The following is a 27,994-nucleotide window of genomic DNA, read 5'->3' on the forward strand; positions in this document are numbered from 1 at the left end:
GCCATTCCCTTCTCCACGGGATCTTCCTGTCCCAAGGATCAAACCCAGGCCACCTGAATTGCAGGTAAATTCTTTACCATCTGAGCCACCAGGGAAGCCTTTCCATGTCCTCTGGACTTGCTATGGTCCACCATAGTTTCCATTACCTGAATTGCAATTCCTCTGGCTATTTCTGAGTAAACTCTTTTGCAGGTAAAATAATTGGCTATTATTAAATTTGATAAGTTCAAGGTATTATTCTAGGTGCTCTGCTGATAAAAAGGTTGGATGTTGTGAACCATAAAAGCAACAATAGTAACAATAAGTGTTAACTAATATTTATTAAGCATCTACTCTTAGTGTTTTATTTTTTTTTAATTTTAATTTTTACTTTATTTTGCTTTACAATACTATATTGGTTTTGCCATACATTGGCATGAATCTGCCACGGGTGTACATGAGTTCCTAATCCTGAACCTCCCTCCCACCTCCCACCCTGTATCATCTCTCTGGATCATCCCCGTGCACCAGCCCCAAGCATCCTGTATCCTGTATTGAACATAGACTGGTGATTCGTTTCTTACATCTTAGTATACATGCTTCAATGCCATTCTCCCAAATCATCCCACCCTCTCCCTCTCCCACAGAGTCCAAAAGTCCGTTCTATACGTGTGTCTCTTTTGCTGTCTCACATACAGGGTTATCATTACCATCTTTCTAAATTCCATATATATGTGTTAGTATACTGTATTGGTGTTTTTCTTTCTGGCTTACTTCACTCTGTATAGTAGGCTCCAGTTTCATCTACCTCATTAGAACTGATTCAAATGTATTCTTTTTAATGGCTGAGTAATACTCCATTGTGTATATGTACCACAGCTTTCTTATCCATTCATCTGCTGAGGGACATCTAGGTTGTTTCCATGTCCTGGCTACTATAAACAGTGCTGCGATGAACATTGGGGTTCATGTGTCTCTTTCAATTCTGGTTTCCTTGGTGTATATGCCCAGCAGTGGGATCGCTGGGTCATAAGGCAGTCCTATTTGCAATTTTTTAAGGAATCTCCACACTGTTCTCCATAGTGGCTGTACTAGTTTGCATTCCCACCAACAGTGTAAGAGGGTTCCCTTTTCTCCACACCCTCTCCAGCATTTATTGCTTGCAGACTTTTGGATTGCTGCCATTCTGACTGGTGTGAAATGGTACCTCATTGTGGTTTTGATTTGCATTTCTCTGATAATGAGTGATGTTGAGCATCTTTTCATGTGTTTGTTAGCCATCCGTATGTCTTCTTTAGAGAAATGTCTATTTAGTTCTTGGCCCATTTTTTGATTGGGTCATTTATTTTTCTGGAATTGAGCTGCATAAGTTGCTTGTATATTTTTGAGATTAGTTGTTTGTCAGTTGCTTCATTTGCTATTACTTTCTCCCATTCAGAAGGCTGTCTTTTCAACTTGCTTATAGTTTCCTTTGTTGTGCAGAAGCTTTTAATTAGATCCCATTTGTTTATTTTTGCTTTTATTTCCAGTATTCTGGGAGGTGGATCATAGAGGATCCTGCTGTGATTTATGTCAGAGAGTGTTTTGCCTATGTTCTCCTCTAGGATTTTTATAGTTTCTGGTCTTGTGTTTAGATCTTTAATCCATTTTGAGTTTATTTTTGTGTATGGTGTTAGAAAGTGGTCTAGTTTCATTCTTTTACAAGTGGTTGACCCGTGTTCCCAGCACCACTTGTTATGTCTTAGTGTTTTAGACGCTGTGCATATACTCTCATTTAACCTTAATATATTAGAGAAGGAAATGGCATCCCACTCCAGTATTCTTGCCTGAAGAATTCCATGGACAGAGGAGCGTGGCAGGCTACAGTCCCTGGGGTCACAAACAGCTGGACACAACTGAGTGACTAACATACAACCTTAATATATATTGCCAAATGTTTTCCAGGAAGGTCATACCAAGTTACATTCCCATCTGTAAGGTATAAGAACAGAGTCCCTGCATGTTTACCAGCACATAAAAAAAGATTTTTACAAAATCTGGTAGGTGAAAAATATAATAGTCTGCATTTCTCTGATGACTAGATCTTGATATGTCAAGTGCCTCAGATCTCTGCCTGACATACAGTTACAAAGCTCTTTCCCCAGGATGGCACTGCATTTTCTTGAAATTTTTACAAACAATTCAATCCCTTCTTGTAATTGTAATTTCTTCCAATTCTTTCCTAATTATGTTCTTCTATTTCTAGATCAATTAAATTTTCACTTGTATTTCTTTCTAGTTTGTTTACGATTTGGTTTTTTACATATGCAATTATTTTTTGTTGTAGGATACATGGGGAAAGCTTTTTCTTCCCCATAATCAAGTCTCCTTCACTATTAATTTTCCTTTCCCCACTCATCTATGATGCTACCTTTACTACCTAAAGAATTCTTACGTATCTTGAGTATGTTTATGAGCTTTAAAACTGTTTTTCACTGTCTGTCGGTTTTGGGGCTAGTACTACTTTTTTTTTTTTTTTTTTTACTTACTTTTCTGCTCATTCATTTAGAACCATCACATTGTCTTCCAGGAAGCCTTGATTCTTCCAAAAAGACACCACTGCTGCCTCCCTTTTTACCTTTATAACATATAAAATTCTGCTTTGAATCAGTTAACAGAGTTGATCTTTCTCAATTATATTCCTGAGAGCAAGCAACAGATACACTATATATTCATTAAAACCAAATTATGGGATTTGTTATATTAAAAGGTAACAATGGCGGAACATTTGGCCAACAAAATGAAAACAGTCCCTCATTTGACTAAGGAACATCATTGTGCCGTCCATGATGAAAAGATTATAAAAGTTAGTGAACCCGAGATTCTGCTTTAGGGAAATCACCATTTCGTAGAGGGAAAAGACATGTAAATTTATGTGACTAAACACAATATAACTAAATAGTATAAAATAAAAAAATAAGTACGTACAAGGAAAGAGAAAAGTAAAAGCTAAGTGAGCCGTGGGTAGTGTCTCAAGCAGGGGACATACACATGAGCTGGGTTATGGAGTTTCTTAAATGTCAGAAAAATTTGCAGTTAACCTGAATGGCAAAGTGGATCAATCCAGATTCTTTAACAGAAGTTACATTAAGGTAGACTTCATTCTGAGAACTTTTTACGGAAGCCTAATGAAGTATGGCCAAGCCCAGGAGCAGCTCTGCTCGGAAGCCCTTTCGTTAGCACGAACATGAGATGACTAGAACCCCACAGAGGCGAGAATTAACTCGTGTGATTGTGTGAAAATCAGACATGAGGAAAATAAGTAAACTTTTACCCACGTGAGGCTTCTATAAACCACTTACTGGGGTTGGTTTGAAAGCAATGACTACAGAGTCCTTGTTGTGACAGCCAGCACACTTCAGGCCGCAGTCTCAATTCCTAGCCCTGCGCCTCAGGCTCGGTGGAGCCCAGGCCAGATGTTAGCACAAGAACTACTGACGTCAAGTAAACGTGACGTCATCAGCACAGACGCAGTCTCACAGGGAGGGGCCTCTCAGCTCACCTCTGAACGTCAGCTCCACGGAGCAGCGAGTTGGCCGCCTAGCGCTCTGCCCTGAGGGTCCGAATAGTCAGAGCTGCGGGAACGGAAGCGCCGAAGCGGCTCAGGAGCTGATGGGCGGTCACCCGTCTCTGGCCTAAACTCTTATCCTCGTCCTCTCTGAGGCTCAGGCTCGGTCCAGGCAGCAGCGCGCTCACGAGCCCGCCGCTTGTGGCGGTTACGCGCACGTACGCTCGTGCGCACGTTCCCTGAGAACCCGGAAGTGCGAAGGAGAGGCGAGCCACGTGGGTGGAGCTGGAGCGCAGCTCGCATGGGGGAGTCTATCCCGCTGGCCGCCCCGGTCCCGGTGGAACAGGCGGTGCTGGAGACGTTCTTCTCTCATCTGGGTATCTTCTCTTACGACAAGGCCAAGGACAATGTGGAGAAGGAACGAGAGGCCAACAAGAGCGCGGGGGGCAGCTGGCTGTCGCTGCTGGCGGCATTGGCCCACCTGGCTGCGGCCGAGAAGGTCTATCACAGCCTCACCTACTTGGGGCAGAAACTAGGTACCTCCGCCCCGCCCCCCGGTGCCCCTGGAGGAGGAAGGAAAGGGAGTATATTCCCCGATCGGCAGTGGCTTGGGTTCCCAGTCTCTGTCACTCGTAGCCGCTGGCTCAACTCTGCACTCCCAGGTCTCCTCCCACCGATCCCTTCCTTCCCTCGGCTTCCACAAACCCCGCCCACGGGCCTGCGCGGCAGTTAGATTGGCCAACTGGGTGTATGTTCTTTGCAGGGCTGTGCTCCGAAAGGATGGCTGTATCCATTTTTCTCATGCATGGATTGGTGCCATAAGTGAGAAGTTACGCAAACTCGCTCTCTAACCAGTGACACTGCGGCGAGAGGAGCAAAACTTGGCAGTACAACCTAGTTAGAATTAATAAACACTATTGTCTGGCCTCTTAAGGCTAAGGCCCGAGAGAATTACAGATGGAGTCCTACCCCGTCTTCGTAGACCCTCAATAAACATTTAATGAATGAAGAAAAAAAAAAATACTGGACAGGCAAGAAATATGCCTAACTCTAACAAGAGGGGTCTTACAGAGAAAATGGTAAACACGCTTATCATTCCACGATAAATCTTGCCCCTGAAAATCAAATGCAGAAGCTGATTCAGCTGATTTTCACTAGTAGAAACAAACAATATGAGTAGATCAGAAAGAAATAATATATGTGAAAGCCAAAGGCTATACATATAAAGTATTACTACTAATAATTACCGATATTATGAATTCCAGAGTTTTTAAGAGTTTTTAGTGCTTTGGCCTGTTTTAGACTCTTTAATATCAGAGGCACAGGGTCTGGTATGAATGAAGGACATATGTACAATATAAAATAGAAGACTACAACTGTGTGCAGATTCCAGTTTGAGTTTTTTCCCCCACTTTCCTTATATTGCCAGAAGGTGACCCTGTATATCTTGCTTTCTGTAAACACCCAAGGGGCAGGACTTTCTGAGATCTTTGCTTTAGCTTTTCAAACAGGATCTTGTTATTTAGTGTGCGGACTTGTTGGCAAGAATTAGTCAGGTAGTTTCACCTGTATTTTTTCCTCCTTTCCTACAATGGCACTTTTCATAAATTTACAATTGCTGTTGCATTATTGTAATTCCCTTTCTACGGACTGGCAAATTGTGTGTGTGTGTGAAGTTATGTGAGTAGGTGACAGAGCCTGTACCAGAATACCTACCTTTGAACTGTCAGATTGTGTTTGTAACCATATGACTTATACAAAATTGTAGATGTATTGTAATTTACATACTATGTATTATGTAATTTACATATTATTATGTATATATGAAAATGGAGACGATCCTGGCTATAAAATTGATGGTGGGTAATTTTCTGGCAGTTTTGGTGTTTGTAGATTCCCCTGCCTCTTGAAGATTGGTAACTGATCCCAGGGTCACGATTCTTAGGTTTTTTTCTTTTAGCTCACCTATGAGAATTTGGTAACCTGTGCCCTCACTCCCCAGAAAAATATATGTGTAATACAATTTTGCTTATAACCTGAAAATATTCAGTCGGAGTTCCTAAAGCCTATGTATGTTGTTGTTATTGTTTAGTTGCTGCTGCTGCTAAGTCGCTTCAGTCGTGTCCGACTCTGTGCGACCCCGTAGACGGCAGCCCACCAGGCTCTCCTGTCCCTGGTATTCTCCAGGCAAGAACACTGAAGTGGGTTGCCATTTCCTTCTCCAGTGCATGAAAGTGAAAAATGAAAGTGAAGTTGCTCAGTCATGTCTGACTCTTAGTGGCCCCATGGACTGTAGCCCACCAGGCTCCTCCATCCGTGGGATTTTCCAGGCAAGAGTACTGGAGTGGGGTGCCATTGCCTTCTCCGTTAGTTGCTGAATCACGTCCAGCTCTTTCTATCTCATGGACCCTAGCTTGCTAGGCTCCTCTGTCCATGAGATTTCCCAGGCAAGAATACTGGAGTGGGTTGCCACTCTGACCCAGGGACTGAAACCACATCTTCAAGCAGATTCTTTACCCGCTGAACTACCTGGGAAACCCATAGCCTATGTATGCTGCTGCTGCTGCTGCTAAGTCGCTGCAGTCATGTCCTGTGTATAGACCTCAGTTAAGAAATCCAGTCTAAAGTAGATTTCTAAAAAAAAAAAAAGGAAAGAAATCTACTCTAGTTTACATTGTATGTGCCTGGCTTTATGTGCCTGATGTGCATAAGAACATGCACAAGGCCATCACTGTCTCTGACTTGGATTCTGTGAAGTGGCTCTTATAATGTAAAGTGAGTAGTTCTACAAGGACCCCAGCTTGCATGGCTGAGCCTGAGGGCTGTGCTTTGAAATTGATCCACAGAGCAATTTACACTATGAAACATCCTCAGGGCTATTGAGGCTCCCAGCTGATCTGTCATTTCAGAATAAATGTTCTGAAAATGGCATGTTTAATGCCCCATAACTTATTCCCATATACAGTAAATGTAGGTTCCAGATGTAAAATTTTAACTCTGCAAATACCTTATGGTTTTTCGGTATGGGAATGTTTGTGGTATCAACGTGCTTACAATATGACTTCTTGATTATTGAGTTGATGCTCCCATTTTCTTAAAAACTTGGGAAAATTTTTGTGTTGTCACTTAACACAGTCCCATGTTCTTCAACTACTTTGCTGTTTAGAATACTTATCTGGGTTTCTTTAAAAAGCAAAACAAAAAGTTTATCTGTACCTTTTGAGCATATAGAAAGCATGGTTTTAAAAAGTGAGTCTTTTTGACCCTACTTTTGTGACTGTTTATTGGAGGCCTTAGCCGTGAATCCTGATTATGAATGAAAGGATGGGACTTTAGACAAAGGACAGAACTGACAGGGAGCCTTCTGTTCCTGTTTTGGTCAGTTGGAGAACTCTGGGGCAAGTGCTTATCTTATAGCCTTCTCCATACTCTGAGGGGAGAATATACTTATTTGGGAAAAGAAAGTATGGTGACTCAATACCTGTGAAAACGAAACCAACTGGTGTCATTTACAGGGTCTCCAAAGAGTTCTCGTACCACAGTGCTTTATGTCTCAGCACGGAGAACTCAATGAGATCAAAGTGAGAGATGAGAAGTGATTTATAAGAATAGGACTGTTGTGAGGCTTACAAGCGGGTGGGTGAGAAAAGCTGCCCCTTGTGGGCTTAACTGAGCTATAGTTTTATAATCAAAGGAAAAGTAGCAAGGAGAAGAACTCCCTAGTCTTCCTTGAGTAGACGTCATGCTTCCATCATCGGCTCCTCCTCCAGGTTGGGCAGGGGAGTTTTCTTGTCCAAACATGGTCAAGCTAGGTCCACAAATCATTGTTTTTTATGTGTCAGAGAGTGTGTCAAAGTGGTGATCATTAACTTACTGAGCTCACTGGGCAATCTGTGAGGCTCACACCTCCATTGTTTTATTGTTTGGGGGCTTGTCTCATGCTTCTGCAGCATGGTTTTGTTACTAAGCAAGCCTGCTTGGTTTTGTGTTTAAGCAAACCTGCTTTTTTGAATAATCAGTAACTTACAAGGGTCTCCCATATTTTTCCGCTTATAATCGCCTAGTGGTTTTAACTTTTTAATTCCCTTCTTTGCCCCTTTCACTCTGTTGCTATCACTTGTGGAGGACTTAGAAGGTCATACTTTTCTCCCCTTTGTTTTGCTGTTGGAGAGTTTCCTCGACATGGTTGCTGGAAGTTACCATGGTAGAAAATGACTTACCTTGAGAACTGATGTTTAAAGATTATCATTAGCAAGAAGTTGTGGATTAAAATATGCTTAGAAATTTTGCATGCTCCTTTAATATACTTGCCACTTGAAATTTCATGACATGAGATAGACTGTTGAAATCTTGAAAAATAATGAGCTTTCATGAAAATAGACTTCTAGAAATAATTCAAAATAACTGTATTTTGTAAATTCAAAAAACTGAGACAAGAAAGAAGTTTGGTGTCTCTGGTTCCTTGTTTCCCAGCATGAAGAAAGGCCACTCCCCATTGGATATTCCAGTCTGTGTGTGTGTGTGTGTATGTGCTCGTCATGTCTGACTCTTTGCAACCCCCTAAACTGTAGCCTGCCAGGGTCCCCTGTCCATGGAATGTTCCAGGTAAGAATACTGGAGCGGGTTTCTTTCTCTAAGGGATCTTCCCCACCCAGGGATTGAACCCGAGAGTCTCCTGCATTGGCAGGTGGATTCTTTACCACTGAGCCACCTGGGCTTCCCATTCCTTAGCAGGACAGTCACCAGATAGGCTTGTGCTCCTGAGAGCTTTGAGAAAAAAGACCCATTTAAAAGAAATGAATTGTTGGTCTTTCCCTTCCTTAAAGTGTCAGTTAGCTTGATTTCACATACTAGTAGTGTATGTTAATTGATAAGCTTTAAAAGGTATTCTTTATGTGGTGTTTCCACATCAAATGCGTGTGTGCATGTTTAGTTGCTCAGTCGTGTCCAACTCTTTGCGACCCCATGGACTGTAGCCCGCCAGGCTCCTCTGTCCATGGAATTCTCCAGGCAAGAAGGAGTGGGTGTTGTTCCCTTCTTCAGGGGATCTTCCTGTCCGAAGGATCGAATCCAGGCCTCCTGCATTGCAGGTGGATTCTTTACCATCTGAGCCACCAGGGAAGCCCTTCCACACCCCCTAGATAACCCAGTTATCTATCAAGTAGCTAGCTGTTCTTTTTCCAGTACTTGAAGCTCCCAATTGACCACAGAGTTGCAGAAGCCTGACTCTAGTATTAAGAGCTTCTTTTGTTTTTAATTGGAGGATAATTGCTCTACAATGTTGTGTTTGTTTCTGCCACACAACAACATGAATCAGTCATATGTAAACGTATGTCCTCTCCCTCTTGAACCTCCCTCCCGCCACAGCCCCCATCCCACCCCTCAAGATTGTCTTGGAGCACCAGGCTGAGCTCCCTGTGTGATACAGCAGCTTCCCACTAGCTTTCTATTTTACTATGCTACTTTCTCAATTCGTCCCACCTTCTCCTTCCCTTGCTGTGTCCACAGGTTTGTTCTCTATGTCTTTGTCTCAATTCCTGCCCTGCAAGTAGGTTCATCAGTACTGTTTTTCTAGATTCCATACTTATGTGTTAATATATGATATTTGGGGCTTCCTAGGCAGCACTAGTGGTATAGAACACACCTACCAATGTAGGAAACAAGAGATGCGAGTTTGATCCCTGGGTTGGGAAGATCCCCTGGAGGAGAGCATGGCAACCCACTCCAGTATTTTTGCGTGGAGCATCAAATAGACAGAGGAGTCTGGCAGGCTATGGTCCATTTAGTCACAGAGTCAGACATGACTGAAATGACTTAGCACCCACACAATATTTGGTTTTCTCTTTCAAACTTACTTCAGTCTGTATTACAGACTATAGATTCATCCATCTTAGTTCACCTGACTCAAATTCATTCCTTTTTATGGGCTTCCCAGGTAGTGCTAGTGATAAAGAATGTAAGAAACGTGGGTTTGATCCCTGGGTGGGGAAGATCCCCTAGAGAAGGAAATGGCAACCCACTCCAGTATTCTTGCCTGGAAAATCCCGATGACAGGGGAGCCTGGCAGGTTTTAGTCCATAGGGTCACAAAGAGTCAGCCATGACTGGAGCAACTTAACACAATACACACACACACACACACACACACACACACACACAGCATTTCATTGTATATATGTACCACAACTTCTTTATCCATTCATCTGTTGATGGATATCTAGGGTTGCTTCCATGTCATAACTATTGTAAATAGTGCTGCAGTGAATGCTGGGGTACGTGTGTGTTTTTGAATTATGGTTTTCTAAGGGTCTATGCCCAGTAGTGGGATTGCTGGGTTGTATGGTAGTTTTATTCCTAGTGTTTTAAGAAGTCTCCCTATGGTTCTCCATAGCGGCTGTATCAATTTACATTCTCACCAACTGTGCAAGAGGGTTCCCTTTTCTCCACATACTCTCCAGCATTTGTTGTTTATAGATTTCTTAATAATGGCTGTTCAGAATGGTGTGAGGTGATACCTCACTGAGATTTTGATTTGCATTTCTCTGATAATGAGCGATGTTGAGCATCTTTCATGTGTTTATTGGTAGAGCTTCTCATATCAGTTAGAAATGGGAGGAAAGTGAAAGTCGCTCAGTCGCTCAGTCGTGTCCGACTCTCTGTGACCCCATGGACTATATAGTCCATGGAATTCTCCAGGCCACAATACTGGAGTGGGTAGCTTTTCCCTTCTCCAGGGGATCTTCCCAACCCAGGGATCGAACCCAGGTCTCCCACATTGCAGGCGGATTTTTTACCAGCTGAGCCACAAGGGAAGCCCAAATGAAAGGGAAAGGGTTTAGCTTTATTGATTATGTGCTTCGCTCCAGGCTTGTTGCAAACCAAGCGTTATTTCATTGTGTCTTTTTAGTTTCATGTTCAAGCAACAACTAAGGCTCAAAGTGGCTAAGTGAGTGCACGTCACACAGCTTGTAAATTTGGAAGCTGGGATTTGACACCAAGTCTTTCAGCCTTCCAGAGCTTTCAGCTTTTACTCAGTACTCTCGTTACCTTCCTAACCTAACAGATTTTGTTCTAGACCTCAGCACAAATGTCCATTTATTTCATACCATCACTTTACAAAATCTGCAAAGCTAGACTGAATACAGATGGAGAAGGAAGGCAAACCTTCCAGGATACAGTCCTGTATAGCATGTTGGATCCACCTGTGTGTACTAAGTCACCTCAGTCGTGTCCGACTCTTTGAGACCCTGCGGACTGTAGCCCTCCAGGCTTCTCTGTCCATGGGATTCTCTAGGCAAGGATACTGGAGTGGGTTGCCCTGCTCTCTTCCAGGGGATCTTCCTGACCCAGGAATCAAACCCACATCTCTTAGGTCTCCTGCATGGGCAGATGGGCTCTTTACCATTGGTGCCACCTGGGGATCCACCTGTACCATATGGTGTTTGCTTCTATTAGTAAGAGAAATGATGTGACTGCTAGCCAGTGTGATTGGGCAGTATATTGGAGAAAACACTTTTTAAGTATCAGTAGTTTGCCTATGGAATCAGAAGTTAAGTAAGATGACCATCCTCATGAAACTGAAAGTCGCTCAGTGGTGTCCGAGTCTTTGCAACCCCATGGACTATACAGTTCATGGAATCCTCCAGGCCAGAATACCGGAGTGGGTAACCTTTCCCTTCTCCAGGGGATCTTCCCAACCCAGGGGTCGAATGCAGGTCACCCACATTGCGGAGGGATTCTTTACCAGCTGAGCCACAAGGGACACCCAAGAATACTGGGGTGTGTGGCCTGTACCTTCTCCAGTGGATCTTCCCGACCCAGGAATCGAACCAGGGTTTCTTGCATTGCAGACAGATTCTTTACCAACTGAGCTATCAGGGAAGCCTGACCATCAGCATAGGTTTGTTCAAAGTTGAGGGGGTTTTCAGGACATGGCACTAAGGGTTTCCTGAGAAGCTAGATTTTTAGTACTAAAACCTGGACAGTCACAGATAGACTGGGGCAAGGTGGTTGCCATAGTAGTAAGGGATATAAGAATCCTTTCTTGAAATACAAACTGGGCAATGAATTGTGAAATGTTTCATTCATTAAGAGAAAATTTTACAAAGGCCTTGATATGTAACTTTCCCTCCTAACTGGTATGTTTAGAATACTAACTCATTCATTAAAGCTTTCTGTGAATTATCAGCAGAGAATTTAAACTGTCCTTTGTCTCTGAGATTTTTAATATTCCTAAGATTCCCTCTTTTAAACCTGTCCTATTTCTTTTTGTTCTCCTAATGTCTTGCCTCTGAGCCTTTGTTGGGGTACAGAATTGCTTAAGACAACATCTATGAAACTGGCCCCAGAAATATAGTTTTTCATGTATTCATACAGAAGTAAAGAAATGATGTATATGCCATCTGAACTTTTTCAACTGTTGTAAAGAATGTATTTGGCCTTACTTCTTGCTGATTTCCTTTGGAACCCCAGAGTTAATAGCAGCAGTTATTTATCATTGCTTCTTACTGTTAATAATTCACAATGTGGTACTTATTGTGATATAACCTATAGTGTCAACCTTGCTAAGAACACTAACATTTCCTTTTTTTTTCTCCTGGGATCCCAGTAGGCTGTGTTTTCCATTTTCTAGTATAGCTTAAAAGAAAAATAAAACTCCAAAGCCAAGATGAAGTTTTCTGATATACCAGGAATAACAACAGTGTCTCATAATTGGGTATTCTCTTTTGTTTTAAATTCCTAAATGTGGAAGGAGGGCTTTTTAGAACCAGGTTCACGTCACTTGCTAAGTTAACTATCCTCTGAATTAGATCTGAATCCTTCATTGAAGTGGGGTTGGCACGTGGGTAAGGAAAACTCAGTGGTAATCTGCCTGCCAATGCAGGAGACGTCGGTTTGATCCCTGGGTCGGGAAGATCTCCTGGAGAAGAAAATGGCAACTCACACCAGTATTCTTGCCTGGAATACCACCAGGGAAGCCCATTCCTGCCTGGAGAATCCCGTAGACAGAGGAGTCTGATGGGCTACAGTCCTTGGGGTTGCAAGAGTCAAACATGACTTAGCGGCTAAACAACAAGGCAACAGGAAAATCATACACAGGTCCATTGCTACAGAAATGAGTGATACCAGGCATCCACTTAACTTACTCTCCAGTGAAATTACGAATCACAAAATATGTAGAAGTCAGAGAATACGGTAGATGAAAAATCATCGAGCTCAGTGGTTTGGATTGTTTCCTTCTGGATGCTGGCAAGCATTCTGTGGGTCTGGTTTCTCTTCCTTACCTGCTTCTGTCATTTGCCTTCCAGGGGGCCAGTCTTTCTTCAGCAGGAAGGATTCCATTCGCACCATCTATACTTCCCTGCACAACGAGCTGAAGAAGGTAGTGACTGGCCGTGGTGCCTTCGGGGGGACCGCTCCACACGTGGAAGAGCTCCTTTCCCACCTGTCAGAGCAGCTCTGCTTCTTTGTTCAGGCTCGCACGGAGATCGCAGACTTCTATGAGAAGATGTACACTCTTAGCACACAGAAGTTCATCAATGCTGAAGAGCTTGTTGGCCTTTTGGACACCATCCTCAAGAAATACAGCTCCAGGTCAGTGTAGGTGAGGAGGGAGGGATGGGATGGGGCAACCTTGCAATTCCACGCAGAGTCTCATAGAATAATTGTGAAGGAGAAATGGCAGTATTGCATTTTATATATGTTAATTAATCAACAGGCATACATTGAGCAGGGTTTCCCTGGTGGCTCAGTGCTAAAGAATCTGCCTGCCAGTGCAGGAGAGACAAGCTACCTATAGAGAAGTGAGATTGGTTGTAATGTATTACTTACTGTCAGATCCAAAGAGCAATTCCAAAAGAATTTGAATGGTGCTGTGGACATCATTGACTGTGAATGACTCAGTTTTATTTTGGGGTCCTTGGAACCTGGCATAGAGCCTTGCACATAGTAGGTGCTCAGTAATTTTATGATGAGCTAAATGGAAAGTGATGACTTTGAAGGATACCACTCCTTTGGACTTAATGAGTTCAGATATGTTTGCTTAAAAAAGAGAGGCAGATATCTTAATTTATATTCCCAAATGAAGGCTAATTAATGCTCATCTGATTAATAGATGAGTAGTGGGCAAAGTACAGAGATTAAAAGAGACTATATGGAGGAGGTAGAATCTGAGGAGACTTAAAATTTTTCTTAAATTTTATATTGGTGCATAGTTGATGAACAATGTTGTGTTAGTCTCAGGTGTATAGCAAAGTGCTTCAGTTACACACATATATGTATCTATGCTTTTTCAAATTCTTTTCTCATTTAGATTATTACAGAATATTGAGCACCATTCCCTGTGTTGTACAGTAGGCCTTTGTTGGTTATCTATTTTATTTTTTTTATTTTTTATTTTTTTAATATTTCATTTTATTGGTGTATAGTTATTTACAGTGTTGAATTAGTTTCAGGTGTACAGCAAAGTGATTCAGTTATACACGTACATATATTTATTCTTTTTTAGGTTCTTTTTTCTTATAGGTTATCACAGAATATTGGGTAGAGTTCCTTGTGCTAATACTAGGTCCTTGTTGATTATTTATCCCTCCTCCCCATCTTTCCCCTTTGGTAACCATAAGTTTGTTTTTGATATCTCTAAGTCTGCTTTTATTTTGTAAATAAGTTCATTTGTATCTTTTTTAAATTAGATTCCACATATGAGTGATATCACATGATACTTGTCCTTCTCTGACTTACTTCACTTAACGTGATAGCCTCTAGGTCTATCCATGTTGCTGCAAATGGCATTGTTTTATTCTTTTTTACAGCTGAGTGATGTTCCATTGTATATGTGTACCACATCTTCTTTATTCCTTTGTTGATGGACATTTAGGTTCCTTCCATGTCTTGGCTATTGTAAATATTGCTGTAATGAACATTGGGATGCATGTATCCTTTTGGATTATGGTTTTCTCTGATACACACTGCTATATTTAAAATAGATATATAGATGTCAATCCCAAACTCCCAATCTATTCCTCTTTGAGAAGATTTTTAAGGGCAGGTAGGATTTTGAAAGCAAAGGTTGGTAGAAAGAACGGTTTCTTCATATCTGTGGTTTCTCCCTTTTTGTGACTCCACATCCAAGGATGCAAAGTATTTACTGTTGAAAAAAATCTGCATGTAAATGGACCTGTGAAGTTCAAACTCACGTCATTCAAGGGTAAACTGTATTCTAAATTATCTTTTTATTTACTTTTAATAGGTAATATATTGTTGCTGTTCAGTCGCTAAGTTGTGTCCGACTCTTTGCAGCCCCATGAACTGCAGCACACCAGACTTCTCTGTCCATCACAGTCTCCCTGAGTTTGCTCAGACTCATGTCAATTAAGTCAGTGATACCATCCAGCCATCTCATTCTCTGTTGCCCGCTTCTCCTCTTGCCCTCAATTTTTCCCAGCATCAGGGTCTTTTCCAATATATTAACATGGCTCAAAATTTATAAAAGTGCAAAAGAATACAGTAGTGAAAATTTACCTTCTGCCCTTGTTCTTCAGCTAAATTCCCTTCCTGAGAGTCACTGAATGTTAACAACATTTTTCTGTCGTTCTCAAGAGATAGTCTATGCATATCAATACACACATTTTCTTTTTTCAAACAAATTTTACATGTTTTCAAATTTTTCATGTTTGGAAGTATTGTTTTATTTCTCCCTCAAATCTGATTAGTATATGTTGTCTCTTAATAATTTTCTTAAACCAAAAACTATAGTATAACTGGAGATATGATTCTTAGGATGAAGGATCTTATGTGGTCATTCCCAAATGCTAATGTGAAAGTGTTTTTGTTGAACCATTTCAGGAGCTTAAGAAAAATACTTATATCGGGGCCCTTCTTTCCCAAGAGAGTAAGATCTAGCAATTCTGGATGGGGTATCCAGACACCTGTCTGTTTTAAAAGTTTCCTGTGACACTGACACATAAGTCTGCAAGAAAAATTGAATAAATAAGAGAATGATGCCAATACTGGATATATGGGGTATGGAGCCTTATCAGTGTGTGTGCAAGTGCCAGTGCATCTGTTGTATCATAGTAATGAAGGTAGTAGTGGAGAAGGCGATGGCCCCACTCCAGTACTCCTGCCTGGGAAATCCCATGGACGGAGGAGCCTGGTAGGCTACAGTCCATGGGGTTGCGAAGAGTCAGGCACGAATGAGCAACTTCACGTTCACTTTTCACTTTCATGCATTGGAGAAGGAAATGGCAACCCGCTCCAGTGTTCTTGCCTGGAGAATCCCAGGGATGGGAGAGCCTAGTGGGCTGCTGTCTATGGGGTCGCACAGAGTTGGACACGACTGAAGAGACTTAGCAGCAGCAGCAGCAGTGGTTTAGTTGCTTCAGTTGTATCCAACTTTTGAGACCTTATGGACTGTAGCCTGCCAGGCTCCTCTGTCCCTGGGATCTCCCAGGCAAGAATACTGGAGTGGGTTGCCCTTTGTTTCCCCATGGGGTCTTCCCAATCCAGGGATAGAACCCACATCTCCTACATTGCAGGTGGATTCTTTACCACTGAGCTCCAGAAATTCCCCATAATAATGAAAGGTTATTACTATTTAACTGTTTTTATTTTGTTAGATTTGTGATATATCAACTTTGAATCTTCTTTGAAACACCCCAACTTCTCAAAGCCCTGGGAATTCCTTCCACTGCAGTAGCAAAAGCCCAGATTTCATTCTTGCAGATCTTAGGGCACTTGTCTGTACCCCTCATCCTGCTGAGTGGATACTGATGGAGTTGGGCTGTAAGATAACACATGATCAATAAGTATTTTCAGCTATAGACATTCTCCACCAATGCTACCTTTGTCTGCTTAATAGGGAATTACTGATCACAGACACATCCTAGTCCAAAAATGATCTACATTTAGATGCTTTGGGTTAATTTGAGCAATATAAATTCTTTAGAATTATTGAAAAGTTGAAATTTTGTATAATATATTGATTTTGGGGGAGAAAGTAGAATTATTTTTGATACAAAGTAACATGGTTTACCCTTTGCTTTCAGAGTTGAAGAGGAAGCATGTTTTGTTTTTTTCCCCTGGAAGCCAGTTGTGCTCAGAGTAGAATGGTGTTAAGGGTTTCCTCTTTTGGCAAACTTACTACATTGTTAAGCAAATAAAAATTCTTATTTAAGAATCATAGTCATTTGTGATGCTGCATTTTAAGTTAAACAATTAACAATCATTTGATTAATCATTAACATTAATCATTCTGTGTGCCTTATAGAAAGAATAATACAGATTTAATTCTTTCAGGGTCAGTTCAGTTCAGTCTCTCAGTCGTATCTGACTCTTTGGCACCCCATGGACTGCAACATACCAGGCTTCCCTGTCCATCACCAACTCCTGGAGCTTACTCAAACTCATGTCCATCAAGTTGGTGATGCCATCTAATCATCTTATCTTGTCTTTCCCTTCTCCTCCTGCCTTCAGTCTTTCCCAGCATCATGGTCTTTTCCAGTGAGTCAGTTCTTTGCATCAGATACTGGAGTTTCAGCTTCAGCATCAGTCCTTCCAATTCTTTGGCGCTCAGCTTTCTTTATGGTCCAACTCTCACATCCATGCATGACTACTGGAAAAACCATAGCTTTGACTAGACGGACCTTTGTTGGCTATCTAAATTGGTCATAGCTTTTCTTCCAAGGAGTAAGCGTCTTTTAATTTCATGGCTGCAGTCACTATCTGCAGTGATTTTGGAGCCCAAGAAAATAAAGTCTGTCACCATTCCATTGTTTTCCCATCTATTTGTGGTGAAGTGATGGGACCGGATGCCATGATTTTTGTTTTTTTGAATGTTGAGTTTAGGGTCAGGGTGTCTACTATTCCTTCAATACTTTTAAAGGGAAGTAGAACTTGGGTTTTTTCCCCCAAGGAAGCATCAGTGGAATATTTTTTGATTCTGTAGATTTGTTTTGAATTTATTTACCTGTTATGTACAATGGGCATAAGAGAAAATTCTGGCTAATCTTTCTGTTTCATGGTTAAAGCAAAACTAGAATATTGATTATAAATGCAAATTAATATGTACTCTCCTAAAACAAGAGCTTTTAATTGAAGTGCAATATTTTATGTTATTATACAATATAGTGATTCACAATTTTAAAATGATCTATCCCTTTTATAGTTATTATAAAATATTGGCTGTATTCCTTGTGTGGTGCCATGTACCCTTTTTATGCCACACCATGCAGCATGTAAGATCTTAGTTCCCCAACCAAGGATCTGCAATTATTCATTCTAGACAGCTTTTAAAAGTCCATCTGGTATAGCAATAATATACTATTAAATGGTTTTTATTCTTTAATCATAATTTTATAGCTAGTATTTAAAGGACATTTTTAAAAATTGAGTTATATAAGTTTATTTGCCTTTGGTGGGGAGGGTTGAAGTAGAAAAGGATAGCTTTAAACCTTTGCCAGGCAAAGATAGACACACCAGGCTTCTGCCTTGAAAAACTATGTGTTTCCTCTTTGCATTTTAGGAAGCACATTTTGTTTTTTAATCTGAATGCTTCAAATGACAGAATTCTCACCATAGGCAGAACTGTGATTTGGTTTATTAGGCTTTATGTGAAGAAAGCTGAGCATCAAAGATTTGATGCTTTTGAATTGTGGTGTTGGAGAAGACTCTTGAGAGTCCCTTGGACTGCAAGGAGATCCAACCAGTCCATTCTAAAGGAGATCAGTCCTGGGTGTTCATTGGAAGGACTGATGCTAAAGCTGAAACTCCAATACTTTGGCCATTTCATGTGAAGAGTTGACTCATTGGAAAAGATTCTGATGCTGGGAGGAATTGGGGGCAGGAGGAGAAGGGGATGACAGAGGATGAGATGGCTGGATGGCATCACTGACTCGATGGACATGAGTTTGAGTGAACTCTGGGGGTTGGTGACGGACAGGGAGGCCTGGCATGCTGCAATTCATGGGGTCACAAAGAGTCAGACACGACTGAGCGACTGAACTGAACTGAACTGATGTCCTTTTTCCTTCAAAAAAGATTTGTAATGATAACACTGTTACTGAAACAGTTGGTTGCATGTGTGTAGTTCAGTAAGTTTAACTATTGCCCACTGAAAATTTCATAAGCAAAACCAACAACAGTGCGGTTTCTGTGGGACACATTCTACTCTTGTTAATTGACATGCCTAGATCTTAACAGTGAAGACTCGAGGCTTTCCTATGATCTTGCCCCAACCCAACTTCTCAAATTATCTAAGACCCATCAAATGCTTTAAATTGCATCCAAACTCTGAGTGAAAAGAAAGCAGCTTCAAAGAGAAAACAGGATTTTAAGCAGAAAGTGAAAGTGAAGTCGCTCAGTCATGTCCGACTCTTTGCGACCCTATGGACTGTAGCCTACCAGGCTTCTCTGTCCATGGGATTTTCCAGGCAATAGTACTGGAGTGGATTGCCATTTCCTTCTCCAGGGTATCTTCCCAACCCAGGGATCGAACCTGGGCCTCCTGCATTGTAGACAGATGCTTTACTGTCTGACTTCCAGAAGCCCCCCCCCCCTAAAAAAACCAAAAACGGTCCACAATCTAATGCATTCCTCATAAGTATTTGCTATTTGCTACCTTAGTTCCTGTTACTTAGTTCGCTTAGAATATGCTTGAATTTGTATTGGAGGAAATACTACCTCTTCCCTTTACCCTTTTTTCTAGCTGGGGACCCTTTAGCAAAAGACAGATTAACACAAGAGAAGCATACAAATGTATTTAATATAGTTTTAATGTGGCCTGGGGGCTTCCCTCATGGCTCAGAGGTAAAGAATCCACCTGCCAATGCAGGAGACACTGGTTCAATCCCTGGGTCAGGAAAATCCCCTGGAGAAGGAAATGGCAACCCATTCCAGTATTCTTGCCGGGGAAATGGACAGAGGAGCGTGGTGGGCTACAGTCCATGGGGTCGCAAAGAGTCAGACACGACTTAGCAACCAAACAACAATGTGGCCTGGAGTCTTCTTAAGGAAATGAAGATCCAAATAAGTTGTTAAACCCGTGTTTTTATGCTAGATTTGATGATGAGTGAGAGTTGTGGGGAAAAGTGGTATGAGCCAAGTTTCCTGAACTGGGAGAAACAGCAAGGCCTGTTAGTTCAGATTTCTCTCCGTGACCTTTTGTCTTTGGAGATAACAATGTTCCTTTCTTCAGGGTACAAGGAGGGGCCCTCTTACTTGAGGGTTTTATTACCTGCTTCAGGAGAGGGCCAGAAACTCCTTCCTGCACATGTCATTTCTCAAATTCATTCAGCTTAAAATAGTCAATATACCAGGATGCCATAGAGTTCTATCTTGTATCAGTTGTTGCCACAATCATTCTGTATAACAGACCATCCCCAAAGTCACACTTTCAGGCAGACAGGTCAACTGGGAGTTGTCTGATGTAGGCTGGGCTCAGCTGGATAGCTGTGCTGAACACATTGCTCTGAGGGGGCTTGGCTTTTTGTTGTGAGCTGTGGGTTTAGTCAGCTACACGTGTGTTCATTCTGAGCCCAAGGTTAGAGCGGAAGCAGCTACCTAGTGGTGAGGACCCAAGTGCAAAAGAACAAGCCCAGTCAAGGTCACGTTAAGCTTTTGCCTGCATCAGATCTGTTAACATCCCTTTGGCTAAAGCAAATCACATAACCAATCCATGGTCCAGGGTGGGAAAGTACGCCACCTCTGGTGGGAGGGCTGCAAAATCACACAGCAGAGGGGGTGGAATTGGGGTGGTTAGGAATTTGGGGCTTGAAATTTAAGCTTTGTGGGTCAATTTAAACCTGTCTCCTCCATGGCCTACACAACCTTTCAACCAAAAGGAATTGTTCCTTTTTCTAAACTGTTACTTGATCTGTACCCATCCTGAGAGAGATGTTGCTTCCTACCTGTACCCATTATAAACGCCTCCTTCCACCAGGTTAAGTCCTGTAGGGCAAACCTTTGGCTAATTCATCTTCATTTCGTCAATGTGTTTGTATCTAAATCTAGTAAAATAGTTGTTTTAAGTGGGATTATAGATTTTTTTGAATGTGGTGAAATTTACATAACATAACATTTACTGTTTTAATCATTTGTAGGTGCACAGTTCTGTGACATACCCTATATTCACATTGTGCTCCAGCTTTATTTTTCATCAGACCTCTGCCTTCTCACATGCGTGGGCCTCCATACTTCTTTTGGAAGGAGCTGCTTGATGGGGAGCTGTGAAGGAAGCAGTGCATGCTTGAGTTCTCTCGCTTTCTGTCTTCTCTTTTGGCTTTTTTTTGGAGCAGGTGTTCTCTGCAAATAGTTGTCAGTGTATTCTGTACTCAGACTCTTTCAAGCTTGCTGCCATAGCTGAGGTGTGTGTTTTTGAAATTATGATTTAACAGACCACCACCACCACCCACCCCATGGTCTGAGATGTGAATAGGTATAAGGCACAGAGCTGGAATGGGAAGATGATACAACGTAAAGCTAATCTCAAAGTCTTGGCAGAATAACATCAACATGAAATTTTAGCTCTTCTTGAAAAAATGAAAAGTAGCTTCGCCATTCACATTCATCCTAATAAACATTGAACATTTAAACACGTTTAGTATGTTTATCGAAGAGCTTATATGGAATTCTTTCTAAAAGTTGGTACAGAGAATTCATTTTCTTTCAAGGAGAATATTGGATATAAATGATTTCCAATTGGAAGGAGAAAAATCACTTTGAGTACTGTTACTTGTGATAGGATGATACCATTTTCCCATTAACAGTCTTACTGTGTTCATAGTTCCTTGGCGGATTTTTCTTGATACCCATGATTACAGAATATTGTGATGCTTAAGGCTTATTAAATGTCAAGTTGCCTAAAGGCTAAGGTGGTAGGAGCATTTCTTAGAATGCAAAGATTTTGAGACATGCTATAGTGTATGTAAGTGTGTGTGTGTGTGTGTGTGTGTGTGTGTGTGTTAGACTTTCCTAATGTTTATTTCGAAGCCTGTAATGTTTGAAGAGTCCAAATTAGTTAATTGAGTACTTGAGCCAGAGGATTTTTAAAAGACACTTTTATTTATTTTTCTGCACCAGGTCTTTCATTGCGGCATGTGAACTCTTAGTTGCCGTGTGTGGGGTCTAGTTTCCTGACCAGGGATTGGACCCCTTCTGCACTGGGAGCACGGAGTCATAGCCACTGGCCCCCAGGGAAGTCCCTTTGCTAGAGATTTGAGATCCGATTTATTTTCCAGTAGTCATGTATGGATGTGAGAGTTGGACTATAAAGAAAGCTGAGTGCCGAAGAAGTGATGCTTTTGAACTGTGGTGTTAGAGAAGACTCTTGAGAGTCCCTTGGACTGCGAGGAGATCCAACCAGTCCATCCTAGAGGAAATCAGTCCTGAATATTCATTGGAAAGACTGATGCTGAAGCTGAAACTCCAATACTCTGGCTACCTGACGCAAAGAACTGACTCATTGGAAAAGACCCTGATGCTGGGAAAGACTGAAGGTGGGAGGAGAAGGGGACAACAGAGGATAAGATGGTTGGATGGCATCACTGACTCAATGGGCACAAGCTTGAGTAAACTCTGGGAGTTGGTGATGGACAGGGAGGCCTGGCATGCTGCAGTCTATGGGGTCTCAAAGAGTCGGACACGACTGAGCGACTGAACGGAATTTATCCTTCTGATTCTTTCAGTGCCTTATTAGACTACACCCTCCATCCATGTTTTAGCTTCCTTTTCCTAGAGGATGTTGACTATAAAATGCCAGTAATACAAAAACTAATGTATTATTGTTATGTGAATAACTGCATCCTATTTATCACATGATAATCAGTTTCTACCTTATAATAGTCAACCTAGTTTGGGATCTCGTAATCATAATCTCATATTTTTAGGATTTTAAAAACTCTAGATATACTTTTGATGATTTTTTTCCTAATTGTTTAATTGATAACCAAAATTTTCCTCTTCAACCAGGGCCAAAACAGATGTGTGTGAATCTTCTGTCTCTTTGACAGTATGTTTTTACTGTCATTCAGTCACTAAGTCACGTCCGACTCTTTGCAACCCCATGGACTGCAGCACGCCAGGCTCCTCTGTCTTCCACTATTTGAGTTTGCTCAAATTCATGTCCATTGAGTCAGTGATGCCATCCAACCATCTCATCCTCTGTCGTCCCCTTTTCCTCCTGCCCTCAATCTTTCCCAGCATCAGGATCTTTTCCAGTGAGTTGGCTCTTCACATCAGGTGGCAAAGTATTCAAGCTTCAGCTTCATCATCAGTCCTTCCAATGAATACTAAAGGGTGATTTCCTTTAGGATTGACTGGTTTGATCTTGCAGTCCATGGGACTCTCAAGCGTCTTCTCCAGCGCTGCAATTCTTTGGCACTCAGCCTTCTTTATGATCCAACTCTCACATCTGTACTTGACTACTGGAAAATTGAAAGTGAAGTCGCTCAGTTGTGTCCGACTCTTTGCGACCCCATGGACTTTAGCCCACCAGGCTCCTCCATCCATGGGATTCTCCAGGCAAGAGTACTGGAGTGGGTTGCCATTTTCTTCTCCAGGGTATCTTACTGACCCAGGGATTGAACCCGGATCTCCTGCATTGTAGGCAGATGCTTTACCATCTGAGCTACTAGGGAATCCCCATAGTAAGTGTAAATATGAAATTTATCTATAGGTATATGTATAAAGTATGGTATAGTCACAGTACTAAGTCACAGTATAAACTGTAATTCTTACTGTAGATCATGGCTAAAATTTTTAAAAAGCATTTTGTCTAGGACAAATAGGAATGAAATCGCAGTAGTACCTTAACTTTCTTTGTGATATCATCTCATTTCTAGTTATGTAATTTCTGGGGAAACTGAGGACCATGGGAATGTGGATCAAACTGAGGAGGGTCTAAGTTCAAGGAAGGTGAACTTGCACAGGTTATTACAAGGCCTTGTAAGCCTTTGTTAAGGATTTTAGATTTTATCCTGAGATAAATGGAGAGTGATTGAAGTATAAAATTTTAAAAATTTAGCCACCATTTTGTTTGTAACTGTGATTAAATTATGAAGGGAATTTGGGAACTAGGATTGAATAAGGGCTTTCTGGTAAGTGTTCTATTCCTTTAATAAACATTGATTGATTGCATACTATGTTTCAGATATTGGTTTATCATCTCTACTCCCATCTGAAAAATAGGTTTTATAATCCTTTTGGAGTTACTGTGAACATTAAATAAGGTGATATGTGTTATGTGCACATTTAAGAGATATTTCAGTGACCTTTTCTTTGCCTTTTTAGGCTCTAAGCCTGAAATAAAATGTCTTGTTTCATCATACAATTCCTGGAATAAATAAACTTCAGAGAGACTTATAACAGAAATTACCTGGCAGTCCAGTGTTTAAGACTCGGTGCTTTCACTGCCCGAGTTCAACCCTGATCAGGGAATTAAAATCCCACAATCCGTGTGGCATGGCCCAAAACAAACAAACAAAATGAAACAAACAAAAGCTGCGAAAGACTTATAGCTAATTCAGTTTCTCTTTATTTGAAAAGAAAGTAGCGACTATTCTCAATTTCTTTTTGTAACATCAGGCTCTTCCCATGGGAGACTATAACACTGATATAATCGTGAGATGGTGAAGTTGTCAGAACGATTGTTTAAATAAATCAACATGGAATCTTTCAGTCTTTCCCTTCCCTGCCCCCAAACATAATATTGTTTGTCTGACCACATTGTTTTTTTTTTTTTTTGAGGATAGAAAGTGTCACCGTGTGGTCACATTTCCACTTAACGTGTTCATTTCCCTTCTCACTTTAGATTTCACCACCCCATCCTCAGTCCTCTGGAAAGCAGTTTCCAGCTGGAGGTCGACGTCCTGAGTCACCTCCTGAAGGCCCAGGCTCAGGTCTCCGAGTGGAAGTTTCTCCCGTCCCTGGTGAACTTGCACAGCGCTCACACCAAGCTGCAGACTTGGGGCCAGATCTTTGAAAAGCAACGGGAGACCAAGAAACATCTGTTTGGAGGGCAGTCTCAGAAGGCCGTTCAGCCCCCACACCTTTTCCTTTGGCTGATGAAACTCAAAAACATGCTTCTTGCCAAATTTAGCTTCTACTTTCATGAGGCGCTGAGCCGACAAACGACTGCTTCAGAAATGAAAGCGCTGACTGCAAAAGCCAGCCCCGACCTCTTTGGAAAAATTTCCAGCTTCATCAGGAAATACGACGCTGCCAACGTGTCCTTAATCTTCGACAACCGAGGTTCTGAGAGCTTTCAGGGTCACGGCTATCACCACCCCCATTCCTACAGAGAGGCTCCCAAAGGAGTGGATCAATATCCGGCTGTGGTGTCTTTGCCCAGCGACCGGCCTGTCTTGCACTGGCCCAATGTCATCATGATCATGACGGACCGCACGTCCGACCTGAACAGCTTGGAGAAAGTGGTCCACTTCTATGATGACAAAGTTCAGAGCACCTACTTCCTCACCCGCCCAGAACCTCACTTTACCATTGTTGTCATTTTTGAGTCAAAGAAATCGGAGAGAGACTCCCACTTTATTTCTTTCCTTAGTGAGATCTCACTTGCCCTTAAGAACCCCAAGGTTTTTGCAAGTCTAAAACCTGGATCCAAAGGTTAGCAGGTGGTTTGTGTGAAAGGTATTCAAGACTGGGTATTATGTTCTTAATTGCTCTAACGATCTACAGTGGTCTATGATTAGAGGTTCCACCCCACCCCCACCTGGCACCCCTCCCCACCCCTCCCCCACCCCATGCTTCTTGCATTTCTAAATTCAGGACAAACCCTGCCTGATTGCATTGCACCCTTTATAAGCAATTATGGCCAACTGAATTACATATCCAAAGAGTAGTCTAGGAGGTGGTCATGGATGCTGGTCTCTGCAGTACAGCAAGGTATTTTTTTTGGCGTTTTCTTCTATTTTCCTGTATTTCATGTAGACTAATATTTATTGGCCTTTGATTCTTATTTCCAGATGTTTTATATTGTTCCAAACATTGTATTCCAATGTAGTTTCAAACGCCCTGTCTTTCCCTCCCCCCCCTTCCTGGATGAGTAACTGAGATACTATGTAAAACAGCTTTTTTAAAATCAAGGAATATTTTCCAGCTCATGAATTAGCAAATTAACATGAAACTTTAAGTTTTGTGATCAGCAAATTAATATTTTTGATGCCACAATTAGGGTCTTGATGAGAAAGTTCTATCAATTTTTGAAATTGACAGTGAATCAGAATGGTAGCAATAGCATCTGCTTTTTTTTTTAACAGTTCCAAAGATTCTCAGGGCAACTTTAATAGCCAAGGTTGCTTTTGGGATGACCTGCACATCTAGCTGCATTTGTTTTTACCCTTATAAAGTTTGAATTTTTCACTGTTTTAAGGTTAGTGTAAGCCATTAAGTGGTCGTTTCTTCCTTCAGGAAAGGAGCGATTTGGCTCTCTGTTTATCACCTTTCTGTTGAAATGCATGCTCATGTTTGACTCCTCCCTGGTTATCTTTAGTCTGAAAAAGTAGGCAGTCTTGATTTTTCAGCCTCTTTTAGGCAACTTAACCTACTTCTATAAAATCAAAATGGAGGTCTTGATACTTGCTAAAAAATCTATTGCGCATTCAAAAGGCCTCTTCATAGTTGAGTAATCCACCTACAGTTAAGCGCATCTCAACCTGGGTTTCATTCCTGTCTCCTCCATGTTATTTTTAGAAGCAGTGATACATCTTAACACATGCTTCCTTAACGCTTTCCTTCAGTAGGTGTTCATGGGGAAGGAGACAGATCAGTGAAGCCATAATGGGCCGTGGAGACCTTCCCTTCTAGGTTATTGATTGAGAATAAAAATAAGCCACAAAGAGTAATTGAGTAGTTACTATTTGATAGTTCCTTCAAAGCTTGTGTGCAGCATAATGATCAGAGCAGTCCCCTTTCTTATGATTGCATGGAGTCATGGTTTTTTACGGGGTGGCCACAGCAGGCAAGCTGGCAGCATTGGCCGAGACCAGAGAGTCTCTTGAGTCCATGTAGGAGGCTGCCTATCTCAGACCAGACTCCCTGGTGGAAGAGCCCACTGGCCTATTTTCTGTGGAGAACGTGTGTTTTTCTTTTGTTTTTATTTTTTTTTAAAAAAATATGATTTGTGAAAAGCCAGTTTGCTTTACATAGGAAGTAGAGATTTACTTCTGCATTTTATTCACTAAGGTTCAATAAAAATCTGGGCCGATTTCACAACATTTAACTTACATAAAAAATTGAAAACAATTGGAACTAATTAGTCAAATCATTTTTCTTCCTTTTTGTGTTTTTCCAAGAAGCTGAAAAATATTCCTTGGTGTTCATGAATTTTTTTTCCCCCCTAGATGAAACCACCATTAGCCTTAATGATATGGTGTCCCTTTTATCTAAAAGAAATAGGCCTCAGTGGAGCATGGCAGAGAGTGTAAGTAAAACATATATACAATATTTAAATACTGAGTCCTTGCCTAGAAAATATTTGAATTGTATATTTATTTTTAAACCTATTTTGGTTCAAGCCAGGAAACAAAGTCATTTTACTCTCTGAGATTTGTCCTTTGAAATCAGTAATGAAATGATCTATAAAGTCTATTCTTTGCTAATGTGAAGTGAAGTGAAAGTTGCTTAGTCGTGTCTGACTCTTTGTGACCCCATTCTCCAGGCCAGAATACTGGAGTGGGTAGCCTTTCTCTTCTCCAGGGGATCTTCCCAATACAGGGATCGAACCCAGGTCTCCCGCATTGCAGGCGGACTCTTTACCAGCTGAACCACAAGGAAAGCCCCAAAATACTGGAGATGGTAACCTATCCCTTCTCCAGGGGATCTTCCTGACCTAGGAATCGAACTGTCTCCTGCATTGCAGGCAGATTCTTTACCAAACTGAGCTATCAGGGAAGCCCCATGCTTTGCTAATGGGAAGAACAAATGCTTATATTTTCTGTAGACCATTTGCTTTGAAATATGTTTCTAAAGCACAACTTGATCAATGTTTATGGGTAACCAGAAGTGTAGTGAACAATTACCAAGCTTGCCAACAAGCCCATCAAGGAGTGTTCATTTCAGAATGCTGTTTGGACAGAGGGTGAACATTTATGACTTTGTTCTTTGGGTCCAGCCTGGTGTCTCACTGTGTCATCTTAGGGAGTGTGACAGTGAAGCTAAATTCTTAACCCAGGAGCCAATATCCTGTTTATAATTGCTCTGTACATTTGAAGATGCTAGAGAAAATTTACTTTGAAGAGAGAAAATAGTTATTTCAACCTCACTCCCAGTAGAGTCACTCAGGTGATTGTCAAAATAAGTTCACCCTTTGATCTAACAGCCAACTTGCAATTTTCTTTGGCAAGTTGGCCTCTGAGTTTGACTTCCTTATCTGTAAAATGGGAATAAGGAAATATGGTCTGCTTTTTCCAAAGGATGTGTTAAGAATGAACTGAGATCATGCATGTAAAAAATGCTTTGC

The 27,994-nt window shown here is 41.4% G+C and overlaps 1 protein-coding gene across 1 annotated transcript; it reads left to right on the forward strand.

Annotated features, from left to right (window-relative positions):
- Nucleotides 1–3,827: 3,827 nt before the first annotated feature.
- Nucleotides 3,828–27,972, forward strand: KICS2 (KICSTOR subunit 2). Its single transcript, XM_052639938.1, has 3 exons — nt 3,828–4,062; nt 12,834–13,119; nt 24,329–27,972. Exons 1-3 carry the CDS (start codon nt 3,828–3,830, stop codon nt 25,143–25,145), a joined length of 1,338 nt encoding a protein of 445 aa, XP_052495898.1. The 3' UTR covers nt 25,146–27,972.
- Nucleotides 27,973–27,994: the final 22 nt, after the last annotated feature.

Source organism: Budorcas taxicolor, chromosome 5 (genome assembly GCF_023091745.1).
Source record: "Budorcas taxicolor isolate Tak-1 chromosome 5, Takin1.1, whole genome shotgun sequence".
Lineage (NCBI taxonomy): Eukaryota > Metazoa > Chordata > Mammalia > Artiodactyla > Bovidae > Budorcas > Budorcas taxicolor.

Excerpts from the sequence above, each read along its gene's own strand:
- KICS2 (XM_052639938.1), top strand. The coding sequence starts at position 3,828 with ATGGGGGAGTCTATCCCGCTGGCCGCCCCGGTCCCGGTGGAACAGGCG. Across the intron at positions 4,063-12,833 it reads CTACTTGGGGCAGAAACTAG|GGGGCCAGTCTTTCTTCAGC; the intron begins GTACCTCCGCCC and ends TTTGCCTTCCAG. Across the intron at positions 13,120-24,328 it reads CTCAAGAAATACAGCTCCAG|ATTTCACCACCCCATCCTCA; the intron begins GTCAGTGTAGGT and ends TTCTCACTTTAG.